Source organism: Cariama cristata, unplaced genomic scaffold (genome assembly GCF_000690535.1).
Source record: "Cariama cristata isolate BGI_N322 unplaced genomic scaffold, ASM69053v1 scaffold1075, whole genome shotgun sequence".
Classification (NCBI taxonomy): Eukaryota; Metazoa; Chordata; class Aves; order Cariamiformes; family Cariamidae; genus Cariama; species Cariama cristata.
Window position 1 is genome coordinate 25,035 of NW_009619004.1, and position 21,436 is coordinate 46,470.

The window sequence follows — 21,436 nt, forward strand, 5'->3', positions numbered from 1 at the left end:
GGACAACTTCTAAGAGTGCCAGACCTCTAACGTTATGATATAACAAAAATCTTTACCGGATAATACAATCAGCCAAGTATTCCTGATATGTGCATGAACAATTTCTTACCTAAAAAGTAATTATGAACTAAGTCTTTCTGGCTAAATCATTCAAAAAGTCCATTAGTCTATTTGGTAGGCTATCTAGAGCAGCTGTTTCCCAGTTAAACTCTCACTTGTCACAAGAAATTTCAACTTTAAACTGAGGGATGCTGAGAACTAGTTATCTTTCACTAGGATGTTGTTTCATGACAGAACTGTTACGGAAGTTCAAGAATCAGTGAATATAAAGACAGCCTTTTCAGATTTCTTCTCAGTCATGTTTGTCAGCTTTGAGGTTACCTTTGATGAGATTATCAAGATCTCTGTTTGTTCAGGAATGAAACAAAACCACCTCAATGCAAGGAGAGTTTACTGCCGTTTAGCTAGAATTCTATACCAGTTATTAATAAATCTACCTATTAAATGCTTATGCAAATTCTCCTTATATTATAACAAATTTCACACTTTTCAGAGTTTTCCTCCAGAAGCTGGAGTCTTGTGATTATCCAAAAATATCCTTTTCTTTATGAAGTGGATGGCAAATTACTTCCTCAGCACTTAGAGGTAGCAACACTAAAATGATAATAAGTCTAATAAGACCTCAGGTAGGTAGTTTGTTAACTTGCATTTTTGCAATTTTTATTAAGAAAAAACCTCCAGCTGTGCATGTGTCTAGCTTGAATGAAACATACATTATTATTCTTGCCTCCTGCATCCTCCATTCCTTTATGTTCTTTGAGATATTTAAAATATGCATCTCAAGTCTTCTATAAAGCCTACTGAGGCTTTGTAATTGCAGCTACCTCAATTATGATCTTTATGTGCTATGCAACCCTCACATATATATCGACCTCAGTGTTGCATATTCACCCCAAACATAGAAAGCAGGAGATTTGGGACTCCTGTTTCTCTGGCTGCAGTCATGGGATTATATGCAGTTTACTCAGGGGGTTATCAGTAACCTTTCTGATTACTTCTGCTGACTTTCACGGCATGGAGCAACAGAAAGGCTATGACAGTAGCAAAGCTGTGCCCTGCAGACCAGCATGCTCCTATGCCTGATTTTCAAAGGAATATAAACACTTGGAGAACCAAATTCCAATATGCTTTTAAAAAGACTTAGCTCAGTAAAACAGAAACATTCAAAACTTTTACTCATGGTATAGATATAAAATATTGTATTCATTTTTTTACAATTTTCGGTTTCACATTTTTCAATAATTCCTGGGGTTTCTTCTTTCAGAATCAGATAAATTAATTGAAGACAACTTCCTATAAAAATAATCAAATACAATGCAGATAAAATATGCTCCCACCACAAGGCCCAAACACTAGAACTTTTTGTGTTAATCTTTGTAAGAAATGTTAAAATATCTTAGTGTTTTTGTATCAAATGCTACATAATTGAATTAATAATGCTATAGAAATTGATTATAGAACACTGGGAAGTTATACCACTTATATACTTGTTGTAGGTAACATTTTTGCGTCAACAGGGAAGGAAGCAACTCCCTCAAGGTGAGCACGAAAGACTCTGGCTTTAAAACACAAACTTTTTAAGCATTCACATGTACTATAACACTCTTCCCAGGTAACTTCAGATTTGCTTTGCCTTAAATTGCTCTGTTCACTTTGCACAGAGTTTTCAAACAAAAAAAAAAACAGGAGTTATCTAAAATAGTTCAACCTTGGCCTATTTGGAAATCATGAAAAAAAAATATTTACAAACTTCCAAAAATTTAAGAATCATTCCTTCAGAAATGTGTTTACTGGCCCATATTAATCCTTAGTGCAACTTGAGGCATAGATGAGTTAGTTCCCTTCTGTAGGCTTTAAATCGTCATGATTTTGCAGCCAACAGCATTTTTTACTTTCTCATACATTATTTTCAGTACTTTGCATACCCCAATGCACTGACGGGCTTGCAAGGAAGATTTTACTTGCTGTTCAAAGGGACTGTAGCAAAAGTAGTAAAAGCCTAGGCTGCATGTGCACTCCTTGTCAACTCGCAGCCCGATTTATAGAATGCCAACACTGAAGAATCCTAATAAGTGAACAAAACCAGTTGCAGCTGCAAATTACCACGCAAAAATACATGCTGACTGACCTGTTCAGCTACACTTTATGATTTCTATGGAACAAAACTTTTGTAAAACATAATCCTTAGAAGATATTAATTTATTGCACTGGTAACACTTTTCAAACTTTCAAGCTCATGAAACATCTGCTTAACATGACTGCAACGAGTAATCAGGGTTGACATCTTGCAAGTTCTTTGCCTTGAGGTGGCTGGCTAGTGCAAAGGAGAGGTCATAGGATATGCAACTTGAAGCCACTGGTTCAAGCATAGTTCAGGTTATTAGCAATCAAAGTTCATAAAAGGATAAAATGTAAAGTAGGGCAAGCTGCACGACATAGTGTGTAAGTCAGAATTTATCTGATTATGTTCAGGGCATACTTTTGCTAATTTTTTTAATCTCTCAATGTTAATAAAGCTACATTTACTTTAGCAATAGCACACAGTGGTCACCAGTGTTGATATCACCACATAACCCAGTCTCACACTAAAAATTAGAGTGGATGTGCAAATCAGAGCCTAAATAGAATTTCAGTTTAGATTTCGTTTCAGAGTTGTTAGCTAAAAACTAGCAATACAATTTATAACTTTTCTAATATTTCTAAAAAAGATGTCAAGTATTAAAGTGGGAAAGAGACCAACCTATATATTCATACATTAAAAAAGCTCCTTGAATAATAGTGAAAGGTTGTTGTGGAGAATTCTTTCCAGTTGCAGGTATAAATGTCATTTGAAAAAATAAGCTATTTCAGTGTCCAAGGTCGGCTGAATTGAATTCATACTTCTTCAATTTGTCAACAATTTTTTAAAATACAGATGATGATGGAAAACAGCAGCATAAAACTTCTACACAAAGAAGTTTAGACAAACTTAGGGAAATATATTTCAAACATGGTAGGTGGCTTGAAATAGATGCTGACATTTTTCATAGGTCAGTCCAAAGGATGCCACCTCCAAGCACAGTGTTTTTGGAGGCAGGCATTATATCACTGTGAACATTCTGCCTAGGGTGAGTATTTTTCCAAATGAATGAGAATGAGGTAGGTCAGACAGCCTGCCAAGAGGAGAATACATAGTTAGCTCGTGAATTCAAGAAGATGAAATATTTTAATACAGCCACAGGACATGACTGGAATTTTTTAGGAGCACCTAGCTCAGAATAACAAAAGTGTATTTTTGTATTCTGTGTAAAAATACTTGGAACAGCAGTACAGAGGATTTTTTTATCACATTTTGTACAAAAGGATCAAGTAACAAAAAAATTGATGAATTTCTTATAAAATAAAAACATTAAGACTTAGATTAAGACCTAGGCGTGCTTGTTATCATCGCTGAAGTATGGAAGACAATTCTATTGATTCATTTACTTTTCCCTCTGTAAGTGGTCACCTGCAGAAAAAAGCCTATTCTGCCTTTAACAGCCCCTTGCAGAAAAATGCTTAAGATAGCACTGTGAATCTACAAGAAAGCCCCACTCTGAAGGTCAGAAAAACCTATGATGTGCAACTGGGCCACTGTGGGCCTCATGCTATAAAGTTGTTAACCATGGATTTTGCTGCTGCTGTCTGCTATTTTGCCTCTAGCTGCTTGTGTAAAATAGGATTAGAAATTTGACAACTAATGAAGACAGTCCAGCAGAATAAAAGGGTAGCAAAGAAGATAAGTAAAGTAGGTTTAAAAAAAGCTGTCAAGGCAGGCTGCATGCAAAATTTGTGGCTTAGTTTAACCAGACACTCCTGTTCTCCCATATCTTGGACCCCTATGCCTCTCAGACACAAACAAAAAGGGAAATTATTTAGGGCTTGTGTGACAAGCTGTCCAGAAATTAGCTAAATTTCAGAAGCTTAATATCTCTGACCCTGAATCAAGATCAGCAAATATTCCTTCATTTACAGAACAATTATCTTTTGTGTTATCTCATTTTATTAATGTTAGGTATCTAATGTCTTCCTTGATTTAATGTACAAAAGACCTGTGAACATGCTAAGTAAGTAATCTTTAAAGGTATAAAAATGAATGTATGATGTAATTACAAAGTATGACTTTTTTTTCCCTTTTATTCTCTGTATTAAAAACTTAGAGAAATTGAGTTGTCTACATTTTGCTTTGACTTTCAGTCTGCATTTGATTTCTAACTCAATTCACTTGAGATAAAGATCTAATACTTTTCAGTCCTTCTGCTCTGTGAGATACGTTTGTGAATCTCACTTATTCCAGTGGATAATAGTTCTGTACTTCTGGTTTAACTGGTGACAAGTCAGATCACCATCAAAAAGGAAAACACAAATGAATCCCATCCAGACATTCAAGCACAGCTAATAGTTTTGGGGTTTGTTTTTTGTTTTTTTTTTTTTTTAATCTTGAAAACATTCAGATAATGTTTCAAATGGCATAGAAACAGGAAACATGTGAACCATGCCTACAAAAGAGCTTTGGTGATGTCATTAATTGTTTGATGAAAGCAATGAAAACCTTTCTAATGTTTGTGTTTGCAAATTCTGAAAGCAATGAAGAAAACAATCAGCAAAAATATATTTTAAAATGAGTGATCACATTTTTCTGACTGTCCTTAATGCTGAGGCCAAATTGAAGTTGATCCTGGACATGTGTGGGAAAGAGAATGAGAAACAAAATTTTAAACAGATCCCAGCCACACTCTTGAACTTCAAGTATCAGGCAAGAGAGTATGTGACCACAACTCCCTAGTCATTCAGTGAATGCTTACTTAATCTATAAAAGTTTTACTGAGGCCATTTCTAGCTCCAGATGTTCCCTAATTCCTGAAGGCATTCTTGCCTTGTTACCTAGGATTTCATCATCCCTCTTTGCTGATACACAAACAGTTCACATAGTACCTAAGCACAAATATTGTAGGTGTTGTTTTATGGACCAGAAAACTGAAGGACCACACAAATTTCAGAACACCTGCTGTAGTGTCTTTAATCAGTGAGGCACTTCAATCCAGAATACTCAGTGAGGTTTCAGATCTACTCACTCTGTCAGCATCAGCATCATCATCAGCAATCCAGAAGCAGATCTATTAAAGGAGTCATGTGCAGTATTTTTAATAGATCTCAATCTGTTTTCTGATTAAAAGCCCTGAGCAGGATTATAAAAACTACTGAGGTGACTCCCTATTTCTAATATATATCATAAGATATATATAATATTTCTAAACGCGATTGATAGCAAACAAATTGCATCTGCTGTCCTTTCTTCAGTGATCTCTCCCAGTTGACCTCCTACAAAGATTTCTGATCAACAGCTTCATCTTCTGACATGATGGAATATGCAAAGACCACACTAACCAAGTCTGGCTAAAACCTTAAGGGCATTTCTGACATAGTCATGTCAGCACAGAAGACGACAAAACCAACCGATTGCCAACTGGACCTTCCAAATCTGAACCAAAAGAGTTAGTCTAGAGTATATTAATTTATATCAGGCATCTCACTGGATAAAACTTAACTTCATAGGCCCAGCTGAATTTTGATCTGCCATTCATGGCTGCTTTATTGTCCCCATATGAGATTTTGTCATGTATAACTGACAATGAATAAAGAAATTCTTTGAGAAAAGAGTGGCATTTATTCTGAAGCAGAGTGCATTTCCTTCCACACCACTATGCTCACTAATCAGTGCCAGGAGCCCTCATTCAGACTTTTCATCAGTAATAGCCAAGGATGAGGGAACAGAAGAGGTCTGCAGTCAACTGTGAAAGCCAATTTATACTGTGCCAAAACCAGTGTAATGCTTAGCCCAGAGGATTTTGGAGTTAAATACAGGGGAAGAAGCTGTTGATCAGAATGTTTTATAGGAGGTGGACTGGGAAAGATCACTGAAAAAAAGGACAAGAAGTTATATAGTTTTGCTTGGAGGATATAAATGGCCCTGTAAACACTGTATTAACTTTTCAGTTAGGAATAATGGGCTTGAAAGTCTTCACATAAGCTCTGCAACAGCTAATCATTTATATCAGCATACAGAAAAACTGTAAACCAGCGTTCCACAGAATGCCGAATAAGTGTCAGAATTGGGAGGCAGAAGGTCCCTGTCTGTAGGAAGTGCCTTCTGCTGAAATGCAAAAATGTATCATCAGAAATGACTGTATTCATTTATACTATCAAAAATGATTTACAAAGTGTAAAGCCACTTCACTTTACCATGAAGAAAAAATTGTCATTGTAGCCAAAGCAAGATCTGGCTCCTGTTACTATTACTGAATTATGGGTATGCCTACACGAGTTCTGTTTCAGTATCCTAGCATCCAACATTTTGGAGTGACACGAGTGTCCTCCAGAACATTTTAGAGATCTCCTGAAGGTCTCACTGAAAAGTGAAAACAAATAAAAAAGACATCACAATGGAAAATCACACAGGGATACCTGGAGTGGGAGTCATGCCTTCTAATTTTGGTTATCTAAACTTTACTCCAACCTAAGATAATTCTCTAGGATGTTTCCAGTGGCTGTATGGAATTGCCTGTCTCTCTCCATAGACCAGATTTCTCTTTTTCATGTAATGGGAACACATAATTGGCCAATGACTCAAAATATATGTACTTGTTCTCTCAATTTTGTGCTCTTTGCAGTTCTAGAACAAGAAAAGTTTTATCAATAAATGTTCATTTAGGAGACCTGACATGATGGTTTTAATTCCATTGGTTTGGAAATTTCCAAGCTGGTATCAATTTACTTATATTTTTTAAATAATTTGAAAAAAATCTGTATCTTATTTTTTCCACTCTTCAGAGTTCCTAAATGTTGATAGACACAGAAAAATGTGTCCTTGTTGCAAGAGACAGTTTAAGCACAGGTAATTAATGAGTTGTTCTTTCACTATCTTTTATAATTAAAACTGGGAACACATCTCGGGTCAAATAGGAATATTATTAAAAAGGAATATAATAGAAACATATTTACAGCATTGTCTAAATTCGCTACTATCTGACAGGAGCAATTACGGTGATTACCCTGTGCAGTATGGGAAAACCTCATACAGAACTAATATTCAGTGTACTGTACTTTATAGAAAATAAAATGCTGAAGAGCCAAGAATCTGCTTAATTATGTCAGAAAAATAGTCTAGTTCCTTGTTTCTGTTCCCTAGAAATTGCCTCTCTAACCCATATACATACTAATACACAGCTGAAACATTTTCTTCAACCGAACTCTACTGTTGATGGCGTACCAAAAAGACATGCTTATGTAAAAGTTTCTACAATATACTCTGTGCCTCTACAGACTAATAGTCATTCACTGGTAGCAGACAATCTCACTATGGATGCTTTAAGAGCCGAGTGAGATCTCAGTGTAAGTTCCTGTACAGGTCCTGTTACTATCACCTCAAAAGTTTCTCCTCAAGTACATCCAACACAAATTCTGACATATCTATGCAAAATAAAACATAAATTAATTACTTCTACAATTTATGAACTCTTGGAAATGTGGATTTTTGATCTTTGCATCTTCGGTGGTAATACCTTTGTTACTGCGCTGGTAAATGTGGCCCACTGTACCAAATACTGTTACTTTCTCTATAGATCATATGCAAGGAAGCAGCGTAGTTGAATACAAGTGAACCCCATATAAAAGCATTTTATAGAAATATACATTTTTGCATCCTAACTATAATCATTAATGAAAGATTGACTAAAGCTGTGTTAAACACCCTTGAGGTGTTTGAACAAGATTGCCCACAGAACATGGTTCTTTAAAAAATGCAGTTTTTTAAACACCTTCATTTAATGGTTGCTACAATTCTGTAATGGAAAAATGCAGAGTAAGAATCTTGGATCTCCACTGAAATGGAAATAAAATACAAAAAGTACTTGATAAGCAATGAATAAAAGACCCATTGATTAAATCAGAAAAATGTCTCAGTATATATCCAGTACACTGCTCATATTGCTGCATTTGTAAGATACCAAGAGACCTGATTTGAGGATGACCTATTATGCTCTGAAAAATACACAATTATTTGACAATGGTTATCTGCTTTTTCTGGATCCTAGCCTACTTATGTTGTCTAGGGTACCAATAGATGCCCTAAGTAATCATGAGATGCCTATTCCATTCTGTTAATCATATCCAAAAGGTGGAGGTCCATATGTCCATGCCTCCAGATATGTAATATATATTATTGTATATTCTGTGTTTTAAGATGGATGCCACATCTAACTGTTGTACTTGAAAACAATGCAAAAATTGCTTTTTACATTAACAGAATCAGCATTAGGCTTTGCATGGAACAGTACACAATGAAGCTTACATTTTTAGCCAAAAGAGAGAGTATCTAACATCCTTTTTGGGTAAATCCCTTCTGAAATATTTTCCTTGTATCACTGACCAGTTTGATAGAAAACCAATTGCCATTTTCCACTGTTTTTATACTAAAATTATTTCATTATTCCTTTAACATCCCTATCAGAATCCTGAGCAAAAGCGAAATAATCAATTAAGTATGACTTTAAAAAGCATGACCTGAAAATCTTTCCATTCTAAATAAAAGTATAGGAAATTAAAGGATGTAAGATAAAATATTGTAAATAAATATTGGTGTTACTAGAAATATTTTTCATGTAACTGTTTACTTCCTCTGTGTGGCACAATCATTTTTGCCAAAAGTATAGTATTTATATGACATCTTTAATAGAAAAAAGCACTTATGCTGACAGCTGCTTAATGTATTTTTGGCTAGCATAAATTTAACAAAAAATCTCTAGTTTTATGAAGCTAATACATCAGCAGCAGATGGATGACAACTGAAGCACCAGCCAAATGTAAAGGAATTATAGTAGGAGCAGAGAGGACTGAATTTTGCCCACTAAGATTACAGGCTACTTATAGTTTCTATACTGACACAAATAGCTGTAGCAGTGCAATGTTACCATAGAAACTTGTAGACCAGTAAATATTCCTCCAGCTCTCCACCAATGCAGGGACAGGAATACAAAGCTTGATATGGTAATGAGAGCCACCGGGCGATGATGAATGTGAACTGATTGAGGGTGGGGATTAAGTAAGGCCTTAACAAGCATTTAGGGTGAAGAATGTCTGTGACTTCTCTAGTTAATACAGTGACATCTTTAATTCTCTAAGATCTCCCACATTTGTTGACAGGAAACTGCTTCACTGAAACATTGCTTTTTTCCTAGAGATTACACTGTCAGACATTTTTTAGATGTTTTTCTAAATTATTTTGTACTGATCATGCATATTAGGGGCTTTGGGGGATGAGGGCATAATTCAAAATTATATAAACTGTGCCTTCAGACCTCAGAAAACTCTACTTTATGAATCAAATTAAATAAAGTTAGCTAATTTAAACTAATTTTAGTGTCTGCACCATTTAATAATTCCAGGTAAAAACTGCAAAATGAGCTACTGTAATTCTCAGTGCATACCTAGAAATCTGTTTCTAGTTCACTGACTTTTAAATTGCATATTCAAGCATTTTATTCTGGTCAAGGTCACAGAGTCAAATTTTTTGTGTGGTTATTGCTGATTGTTTTCAAAAATGTAACATCTCCATCAGTAAAGAACCTTACAATTTGCTGGAATTTCAGTAAAAAAAAAAAAAAATTCTGTGTCTTTTCCACCAATAGTTTTCATGATATTCTGTACACTTTCCAAGATACATTAGTATATATGCCATCTAACTCATACCACAAGAACAAGTCCATCTGTTTAAACATACTAATTTTGTCTCACTAAATGGCATATGTTGGGTTTTTACTATTTAAAATGTTAACACTACAATGCACAAATTGTTCTTTTTTTATATACATGGTAGTGTGTAGATATTACCTCTCCCACAATTTATTGAAGACCAAAGAAAATATACTATATGATCCATATTACTGCAATTCATCTGTTTCCAAATATTGGCAGCAATTATCTACATGCTGCTTTTTAAGATGCAGGCTAGACAGACTGAAAGAATAAAAAATGAAACATCTGCGATAACTTAGCAAGTCAATGAGATGGAACTCAAAGTTTATACTTCTAGGCCAATGGTTAGGACTAGATAAATGCTGCATTTATCAGACACCATGTCAAATGAGCTGTCAAATATGGAAATCAAACAAATTGAGTACTAAATAATCACATTTATCACATTTATCAATGTTTATCAAAACATCGTTTAGATTATATCTACTTGTTTTACCTTGTTGTAGCTTCATCATCCACATCAGTCTTTAATTTCTGAGAGGTCACCTGTTCTGATGAAAAGGCAGCCCTGCAACAGGTGTGGTGAAAACATGCTTAAGGCACAAGAAGATATTTGGAAACACATTATATCATTTAAATAGGTTATCATTGTAGATATTATATTTCTTACAAGTGTAACCACCGTGAGTTTGGATTTTCTTTGTGAAAATTTTTCCATTTTTTTCCTTTAAATATATATGAAATATATAAATATATATATTTAGAGCTATATAAAGAGCTATATATAAAGAGCTATGTAATGCTTTAGTTCACTTGATTACCGCGTCCACTGAGACTTTTGAAAAATTAATATTCCAAGACTAGCTGTTTCACTAGTATAGACATAGAAATAAAGTGGAGTTTCATTACTGTTTCAAAACTATTTTAGTAATAAAGGCACTTTTAAATACTTTTCTACTACCTACTATATAAATTTTACTTATTTAATAAAGACTAACATTTTACTTATTTAGCAAAGTACAGATTTTTTTAAAACTGAATAAGTAAACAATTACACTTTCCTATTTTTACTTATTCATGTGAACAGCCAGATTGTTCACTACAGGAATAATAAAATTATAAGAAATTATAAGAACGGGAGAAGGTGGCTTACACAGTTGCAAAGGAGAGTTACATGCTTCTTTAGAGACTCTTTCTATTAGGATGGAAACTAAACCATAATAAGTTGTGTAGCTGTCTTAATTGTAAGCCATGAAATTACAGGTTGGTTAAGTAATCTTTTCCTAATTTAGACCTTGTGAAATGTACATTTAATTAATGAATTAATTTAATAAATTTATTTTCTAAAATTAGAGCAACCTTTGCAGACACTTGAGTAAGTTTAGAGTACTTTACATCTTATGTTAATGCCTTCTATTATAAACCTTTGCATGTGCATAGCTTTTTAATTTACCACTTCCTTTTTTTTCACTTTGGTCACACCCTCTTTTTCACTCTCTCTTTAAAGCATCAGTTTAATATAAAGGAGTATTTGTATTAGCAACACATATAACTGTGAAACTAAAATTGTGAAGCAGTTCTTAATTTTTTATGCAGTTACAGTTAGGTTTTCAATTTGAATAAATAGCCAAAGAAATGTTCTAAGCTATGTGAAAATAATTACATTTCTGCAAGGAAAGAAGTCTTTTTCATGTGCTTCTGACTATGGAGGAACCCTCCCAGGTAAATTATACAGTCTTTGTATTATAAATAAGTATAAAATAATAATCAAGGTTTGTGCACAGGCATGTGTTTCATCTCTAAATCTACTAAGAAGCAAAGTAAGCAAGACATACATCGTTGGAACCTCTGAATTTTCTGAAGTGATCCTAGAGAAAGAAAAGAGTAAACATTTCAGAAACCAAGTAGCAAAATGCTAGTATCGAAGCTCTTTGCAAGAATTTAGATCAATCAATAACAACTAATTTTACTTTTCCTTCCTTCCAAGATTGTATTTTTCTTTGTTTCTTAATGTGGAACATAACATGTTTAACTCAAGTAGCATAATACTAAATTCTAATCGTATTCTTTATATGGTACTAAGACAATCATGCTTCAATTAACATTCTCCAATCAATCACTCTGATCAACAGTGTTTCATTTTCAGCACACAATTCACAACGAAAAACCGATTACAGCAAGTTGCTTGTATTCTTAGCTTCAATTGCAATTTCTTTTAAGTCTTCTGTAACGTGTGCTTAATCAGCTTGGAACTGAGACAAAGCACTCTAGGAGTTTACATGTCATGCTTGACTATAGAAGGCTAGAGTCAGATCTCAGAATCAGAAAAGGTAAGTAAATAATAAACCCTCACCAAAAAAACCCACAAACCCATGATTGCTGAAGTCCCTTCCTGAGGATAGCAGAAGAATCAGCCATTCTCATATTTGAAGAAAAGACACAGCTCTTTGCTCCAACCATCTTTAAGATTGATAGTGACCTTTTAAAACTGTGGTTATTAGCATCTACGCATAGCACTTTATTTCCTGAAACTCACAGGCAAGTAAAAGGCTTTCCTTTGGTGACTATTATTAGTTATAGTAATATTCACAATTTGAAATAGCTTTCACATCTTCAAAGCACTTTTAAAAGATAAACAACTTAGTCATTTAATGCCCATCACTGTCTAACCAACTGTCCTTGGTGATATCATTGTTAGACGATCCAGGAAGGGTCACAAAAACTTCAGAAAGAGTATGTCTGTATTTTGGTCTTCTCTGAACTATGAGAGTAGAGGAGTAACTGGACAATTGGTGTCGAGAAGGACACAGGAATCCCAGCTTTCTGTTGGAAGCTGGGCAGATGACATATAGAACATGCATTCTATCCTATACTTTCAAAATTACTATGATCATAGTGAGATATTGAAATGAAGCCCGATAAATTCATCATAGTTGACATATTAAAAACATCTAGTAAGAAATGACTTAAAAGAAAATAAACTTTAGCTTCTAGGAGGTATCTTTCTGCTGGATGGTGAGTGACTTGGAATCTTGGCCAAAGAGATGGACAGTAGCAAACACAGAATAAGATTAAAAATAATTACTAAACTCAGTTTTAAGGATTCATCTTAAAGTCTTCCAGTGACAGAGATTCCATAAACTCCCTAGACAATGGTCTACCAAGGAATTATACCTAATACGATGATGTATCCATCCATTCCTGTTTAATTTAATTTTCGTCATTGATATGCATGAGACTCGTGTTGGAAGTTTCCCAGATTAAAACTAGGGAAGTACAAGGTCATGCTGCAGCCAATAGGGGACCTAAGCAAAGAATATCATGAAAGTTCATTTATGAATATTTTAAACCATTCATATTCTGCTTTTAGATGAGAGCACAAGAAATGTTCTCTGTTCTCTCTGATCTGCCAGAAAGCAACCACAACTTTAGAAATAAACATCAAACATCCATCTGTAAGTAACTTTAGCTTGAGCTTTTCTTCTAAACTACTTCTTGGACACCTTACTGAGAGCTGACTAAGCAGATCTTGAGGTTTTGTCCACACTGTTAACCAAAAGGGCCCACGGTTAGCTCCTGGCTGTCAGACCAAATGGCACCAATAGATTCCTGCCATTACGGCCAGTCGCTCTATAGCAGATTTGTCTAGTGGGGAGCTAACTGGAGTAGTCCAAAGCAAAACCATGAAGAAAGCATACAAGTACTGCAAAAAAATTTGGGGAGCACTTATGTAACCTCAAGTCACTGGCACTTCATATACTCAGACATCAGTTAATACCGGCCATCAAGCTGCCAAGAGCCCAAACAAGTATTTAGGCATGGGATACTTTCTCTTCCCATGCCATCAAACTCAGTCCCTCAAAGAATTACCCTGTTGGCTCACTCCAAAATCAGCTCTAGCCAAGAATTAGGAAATAATTAGCGATTATCAGTACTTACCATTTGGTTTCCACTGTTTCTGTCGTGGTCTTACTGCTCGAAACTGGTGGAGGCATCCACGATTGCCTGTCAGTGTGAACAAAAAAATTTTTGAGTATTAGTTTAATGCTATGAGGCTGAAGGGCATACTATGAATGTTATAATGTTAGAAGTGATGTAGAAATACCTAGAACTTTTCTTAGTAACAATTTAAGATATATATTGCAGATACTGCAGATACTTTTTAGATTTTTTTTTTTCCAGACAACTGAATGGAATTGGAAATAATATAGTAATTTTAATTACTGTTGTGAAAAATGTATTTTCTGACTCTAGGTGGTCTTTTCTGCAACCTGAATGGTACAAATAAACAGATCATTCATGAGAAGGACAACCAGACGGAACGCACAAAGGAAAGGATGTCAAGTATCAACCCAAGAAACACATTCAGGCTGGTATTAGAGGTCACATAAACATCACAAGCACTTTCAGTTCTTCCTCTTTTTTTTTTTTTTCCCCCTCAAAACTCTCAATCCAGCAATTGTTTGTGAGGAAAAAGCAAGTGCACCATAAACAGTGCAAATCAGTGATGGCCTTTCACATCTTCAAAGAGCCTGAAGAGAACTACTGTGCTGAAAACACAGTAAACTTCCACTGAACAAGCAGGGCTGTTAATATGAAAATGATGACATTTTAATTTCTACTTTCATAATTCTACCGATCACAATTTTTATGCATGAAATATGGCAGAGAAAATCACAAATGGACAGAATTCATGGCTGGGAAGGATGCATAAAAATATGGCTGTGACCAATTTAAACTAAAAACTTAGTCCTTTGTTCTAGACCTTGTTTTTATCCTTGCCCAGATAATATCTGAAATCTGTATCTTTAAAGCCAGCTGTGTATCATGCAGAAAACCATGTGGTTCATATACACTGCAACAGGACAAGGTCAAGTTTGGCATCAGAGATTTCACAGTTACAGTGAGCTACAATACTTCAAATTTGGACACTGAAAAGGCGTACACTAGCTGAGTTAGGAACTGCAGCAAAGAGTTAGCGACAGTTGTGCTATGTCCACCAAGCTCACAAAACTGGCTCTTCAGAGGCAACCTTGCAACACAGTACTCCCATGTTAAAAGCCAGAGCATGTAAAAGTTTAATGCTTTAAGTTTGCTGAGGAGTTAGAATGTGCTAGAGAAGAAAGTTGGTAATGTGGGGTTTTTTTGTAATTATGATACATGACTGAGGTTTGATAGAAAGCTACACATCCTCTGGCAACGAAGCAATGGTGGTAATGAGTACCTTTTTTTCTTGATTGGAGATGTTGCAGCAGTGTTTGTGGATGCTGCATTAGGAGTCCAAGATTGTCTGTTAAGGAAATATACTTAATTCATTTATCTTCAATAGGTGTATCATTTTAAATGAAAAAAACCCAATGATAAAATATCATAATTTTACTATCAGAATGATACAACTGTGTATGGTAAATGGTATGACTATGTTTATATATGCCAACTGAAATTTTGGAAATACGTCAAAGGAAAAAAGGTTTGGGACACCTTAAAGGATTCTGATCCTTAGAGAACAAATGTATTTTTACTTGATATCCAAAGTAATTTCTGACTTCTTAAAATCTTGACTTCTGTACCTACACTTCCATCTCCAACCACTAAAATATTAATATCCTTATTTTTCATACTTGAAATTTTATGGTTTTTATTCAATTATGTCAATGCTGCTCTATTTTATGATATGCCTGTAAAAAGAGCCAGTATTCCTCATGCTCCTAACTATATAAATTCCAAGACAGTGATTTTTCTTATAAAGTTTATCAAAAAGTCGTTGCCTTGTCCTCTGCAATTCTTAATGTAGTGAGAGTAACTGAAGAACAGAGCTTTACAAATCATTTTATTGCTCTCTGGCAGGAAAAAGTATATACCATTTAAGTCTCACTTAAGTCCCATTTCAGAATTCATGGCAGGTCTATTAAAAAATCATCTCCAGACAAAATAACATAAAATCCAATTTATATGATGTTTCATGTGTCATCATTACCATGATTTACAACATAATGGTGCAAAATTATAATCTAAAAGAATGACCTCACTTGAACTTTAAATGCCAGATACTCATTTGCTCTTCAGAGTAATATCTCAACACTTCACAAGATGACATTTAATTGCTGTCCTTAGTCTTCACTAGCAACTATATTCAGTATAATTTATTACTGATAGAACACTATTGACATTCATGAAGGCACAAAGTGATATATTTGTCCCTTCACATTTATAAGTATGGTGGCTGAGCTCTTCTGACTTTCATTTTTTAAATAAAAATTTCCATTAGGTAAGATCTGTAAGTTCTTTAGAAAATAAATTTTTAGTGTTGCATAGTCATATTACATATATAAAGTGGCCATCTCTGAATCAATCAACTTCTTTAATAACATGTCAAAAATTTTGTGCTAAATTATATTAAATTAAAAATTGGTTTCAACCTGTTTTAAACAAAAGACTGCCCTTCTGACAAAAGAAAAGTTTTCTACTGAAAAAAAAAAGTTAGCCTGCCTACCAAAAAAAGTAATTTAATGTTTTGGTACTCAAGTTTTCCATTGGCAATGTTCAATGGCATTTTCTACTGAAAACCTTAATTAGAATTTTTTCATGTAGTCTTTCCTCAGAAATACATATTATATTCGGTAGAATTCATGCAGAGGCATATAGAGCTCTAGAACATACCCACACTGAACAGTTTTCAAAACATCTTTTTCTTTCTCTTTTGTATTTAAAATAGTGTGTTTATTAAACAATTGCTGTGCTGAGTAAATGTGTAATCTGAGCTGGTCTCTCTTCTAATCTATGTGGAGAAATAGGCATTTTAAGGAAAATTAATCTTATTCTAAAGAAAGTATCTGAGATACATCAGTCGAATTGTCCTCCAAAAGACCCTTTTTCACCTCACTCACACACAGTATGTGATAACCTAGATACAGATGTCTGCGTTCCAGGTGTCATACTATATACCTACTATTAGGCCATATGCCATACAAATAATTTCTTTATATATTCTTGGTATGTACATGTAATCAAAAGGTATGATAACATATAATACTTAGATGATAATGTATGGTCAATGATACATCATAAATTAAAATACACAATGCTTAGACAATAAAGTTTCCAAAACTCATACCTGTTGCTTTGCTTATTATTCAGAGTTGGGGACTTATTTATTTTGTCAATATCACTTCTGGCTGGAATTCTGTCCAAAACACAAAAATTATTTATAATACACACTCTAGATATATTTTTTTAAAAAAAAACAAAACACTTTAAATGAAGTTAAAAGATACAGTATCACTTTTCCCTGTGTACAGATTAGAAATTCCCCAGTATCAAAATAGGTATAGAACAGAAGCTGAATTAATATAAATTTAGTGCATTAATATCTGAAGATTCTAAGTAGCTTACTGAAAAAAAACTGTTCTAAAAGGTTATGTTCGAACACTAATTGATATACAGTATCAAGCCTCATTGTTGTTAACAATTTATCACATCTCCTTTGAATTAGACTAGAATACTAGAAAGAAAGCAATATTCAGTCCAGCAGTACATAAACTGTTCCCTTTCCCTTCCCCTCACCATCTCTTGCGAGTTGCAACAGTCTCATTTTCTTTACAGCTTCCAGAGATCAGTGTGATTTGGAAATACTCTGGTGTAAAATCCGTGACAAAGCATGGTACTGACCTACAGGAATAACATCTATCAAAGAAGTTAGACTATTTGTGCTTGAATTTATTTTATTAAGCCATGAAATTTGCACTAAGAAGCAATCACGTGATTTTTCAAGCCCTTTATGGAATCTACAGTTGTTGCCTAAAACCCTTCTGAATTTTCACAGAAAGCACCATGTAGCTATATTAGCTGAAACAGCTTAAGTACTTATTTTATTTTAACTTTCTTCCCATCTATGGAATATCCTTTAATAAGAACAGGGAGACTCTGAAAAGCTCAAATATAAAGTGATGTACATTGAAATAGATTACAAATACTAAGTTTAGAGGGTTATCTTAAACACTTGATTAAAACAACTGAGACACATTTTGAGCTACAACTTATTTACATCTAGAAATTACTTCGTTTTCATTCTGTATTCCTATCTATAAACTGAAGCTATAGATACAAAATAATTATTCCTAAAACTATAATCTAATATTATGTACAAACCATTTTGTATCCTGCCTTCAGCCAAGTGTCACAGAATACCGTTGTATTTAATGAAAAGTCTTCAAGGGAGCTCTGCGATACAATCTGCACCAGCATGTGCTCTAGGCCTTTTTCAAATCCTAAATTTGATCGTGCAAATAACCACTTCATGTAACGGGCAGCTTGCGGCTGTGACCAGCAGTTACAGTTACTCAAAAGATCACTAGAGGTCTCACTAAACTTGCTGGCGTTACTGCAGATACAAACATAAGCGTTTCTTCCAATTCACAACTATCCAACGAAACAGCATTTCTTCCACATATCATTTTGTATTTTCAAAATTTCAGCACAAAACCTTACGTAGTTCTGTATTTGCTCATTTTAAAGACTTAAAGGGACCATCTAGCATACTACTCCGGTGCTGCCCAATGTAGCAGAAGCTTTGAAAAAAGTGAGAGGAAGGGAAGTATAGTGTTGAATTCTCCTTGTACCACTTTTCAACTTGTGATAAGCAGTGGTCGAAGAGTATCTTCTGTTTGCACCCAGAATGCTGTCTCCAACAAACAAAAAATGGATCAATGATCCATTTACCCACCTAATGTTTTTCTGAACCAATTTAAATTTCTGCCCTCCACAATATCCTGTAGTGGTGACTCCTACAATTAATACATATGTTAAGGGTAAAACAAATGTTCTTCTTTTTTGCTTTGTTTCTTTTTTTTTTCTGTTTTTTCTTTTCCTTTAAATCATTACCTAAACATTTTATAGAGTACCTCCTCATTCTTGCACTGCAAAAAATAGAAAATAGTCTTTCTTTACTCACTTTCCCTATATCAGTATTTTCCAAGCTGATGAATCTTTGTCTTTTCAGACATTCTGCATATGACAGCTATTCCATCCCTGTGATCATCCTTTATCACCTTCCTCTTTATTTTTTCTCGTTCTATTGTTGTTTCTTTACATAAGTGAAATAGTCCATACAGTGTTCAAGATCTGCAAAACAGCTTCATTTCATGACTGAACAGTGGTTTCTGGTTTGCTCTCCGTTCCTTTTCTAATAATTTCTACCATTCCAAAGGATTAGATTATTACTAAAGCAGACAATGAAAGTGTTCCATTTGCTTCAGTCCCATCTCTTCAGATCTAATTGCTATAAATGCAGTTAGGATTTATTCTTCCTGGAAGCTATTCTGAACTTAGTAGAATTTAGTACTTGGAAAAATAGCAATGTAATTTTCATCATCTCTATCTGATTTTCAAGTTTTCTCTCATCTTTTGTTAAATATTTAGTTAGCTGCTAATAATAAGAGAGAAATGAAAGGATAAATAAAATCTTTCCTCCTATCCAGAAAGGCTGTCTGTGATCATCTGCACAATGCAATTGTTATCTGAGTTATGATGTGTACATCTCCATGCCAGTATATGTGCACCTACTGCGATCATGCTATGGATTTCTGTTAACAGTGTTTGGTATTCTCTTGTGCTTGCAACCGATGGTGCAATTGCATGTAGTCATCGGCACTATCTCTCCCAGGTCCTTAATATTGAAACTGATGTTTCAATATTAGAAATTTTGTAGATATTGGGTTAGGCAAAATTCCTATCAAACAATACCTTTTTTGGACATGGATATGGCAGTGTCCAGGAAGTAAAAAGCTGTACTTAATATGGCTTTTAGATACGTTTTCACTGTCACATTTACACATGAAATGAAGAACTCAAAATTACTCCTATATTTCTCAAACACTTTATTTCTGAATATGTTTTTTAATCAGAATTCCAATGATTATTTTGCCATTTTGAAAACTAGCTATTGAAGAGACATTCATGCAGGTCCAGATTCTTTAAATCCTTGTCTTTTGTAATATTACAGTCATGGTCAGAAGAGATGCAAAGTAGAATTATGGAAAGATGTTCCAACATCTCGCTTGAAAACAGATAACTCCTAAAGACCTTTTGGAAGATAGACGACTAGCATTTTACAGCATCTTAGCTAAACAAAAGTTATTTTCGATATAGACAACATGACTTACAATAATTCTGTAAACAGCTCTGAGAGATCTCCAATACCAAGCTAATTCTTCCCAAGAACTGTCTACTAGGAGCAGTTCATTAGACTTTATTCTACATTCCAGGAACATGCTCCATTTTCAACTCTACCTTTTAGTTTTGAACAGGAAAAAAAAAAAAAAAGAATGCTTCTTTTTCACACAGGCAACTAAACAATATAGCTGTTCTGCAAACTGGACTATGCTAAGCTTGGAGACTTCTGTACTATGGTTATGCTTACCAGAAATAATTTATAAGAAAATAAGGGAATTGTACCTGGTGGAGAACATCTTTCACAAAGGAAGCAGAAGTACCAAATTTGACTGCAGGCTACAAAAAAGATGCTAAGAGCAAATACATCACCACACCCTTTTATGCCTTAGGTTGCAGGTTTGATGAGATATAGAACACGTGGTCATCCCTTACAGAAGTGCCTGCTGGCAATGGGTGTGCACAAATTAATCCTGGAATGGTTATATTCAACAGTTCTTAGAAGATCAGTGATGAATGAGGAAAAATAAACAACTTGACCGCAGCTTCCTCATTGTGATAATTTCAAGGTAGAACCATTATTATTCACTCCATTTACAGACATATTCCACATTAGTTATCAGAAGTGTATATTCACACCTACAATTCTTTCTTTGTATTCTTTGTCATCTGCTGCATATTAAGAACTCTTTATGTTAGATATTCGTGTACATGAAAACACAGTCAGCTTACAACCTAAAATAATTCAGATATCTTAATACCTCAGCATAAAGCAAAAAGACATAGACAGATAGAGTACAAAAGTACAATGTTGTTCAACGACACTGTAGAAACTGGAATTGTCCTATGACTTCTGAATTAGTAATCACGGCTTCAAAGCATGAAAATCAAGTCTTAAAATTTGTTTTGAAGTTTGAATTCAATAAGCATATGGATAAGAGACATAGCTGATATATTCTACTTGAATTTCCAAAGAGCTTCATAGAAATTTGCTTTAAGGGTTCTTAAATAAACTGATCCCCTATGTGGTAATAGAGAAGATCCTTTCATGTAAAAATAATTGCTTAAAAAGTAGGAAACAAAGTTTTGGAGTAAACAACAATTTTTCAGTGGAAGGAGGGATCTGTACAAGACCCGTGATTTTCCATATGTTCACAAATCATCTGGAAAGGAAGGAGAGTGAGATGATATTGCTTGCCAAGGACACTAACTCATGGTAGTCAAAACAAACGCCGACTGGTAAGGCTTTCAGAAGTCATCTGGTAACGTGTCAGATTTCTAAAATGGCAGATGACATTCACTTTTCTTAGATGCAAAGTAAAGCTTACCAAGGAAAACGATTGAAGCAGCTATTATCACTGAGGAAAGAGGTCTTGGAATTATACAGATAATGTTATGAAAATGAACGCTCAATTCTCAGCAGCACTCAAAAGAGCAA

General features: G+C 34.4%; 1 protein-coding gene across 1 annotated transcript in view; it reads right to left on the reverse strand.

Annotated features, from left to right (window-relative positions):
• Positions 1-21,436, reverse strand: part of SCEL (sciellin) — a gene marked incomplete at both ends in the record, with an annotated part of 76,866 nt that overhangs the window by 12,203 nt on the left and 43,227 nt on the right. Inside the window, 4 exons of the mRNA XM_009701059.1 lie at positions 10,328-10,399; positions 11,667-11,699; positions 13,771-13,836; positions 16,946-17,014. Coding sequence (XP_009699361.1) covers positions 10,328-10,399; positions 11,667-11,699; positions 13,771-13,836; positions 16,946-17,014 — 240 coding nt within the window. The remainder of the gene's footprint in view (positions 1-10,327; positions 10,400-11,666; positions 11,700-13,770; positions 13,837-16,945; positions 17,015-21,436) is intronic.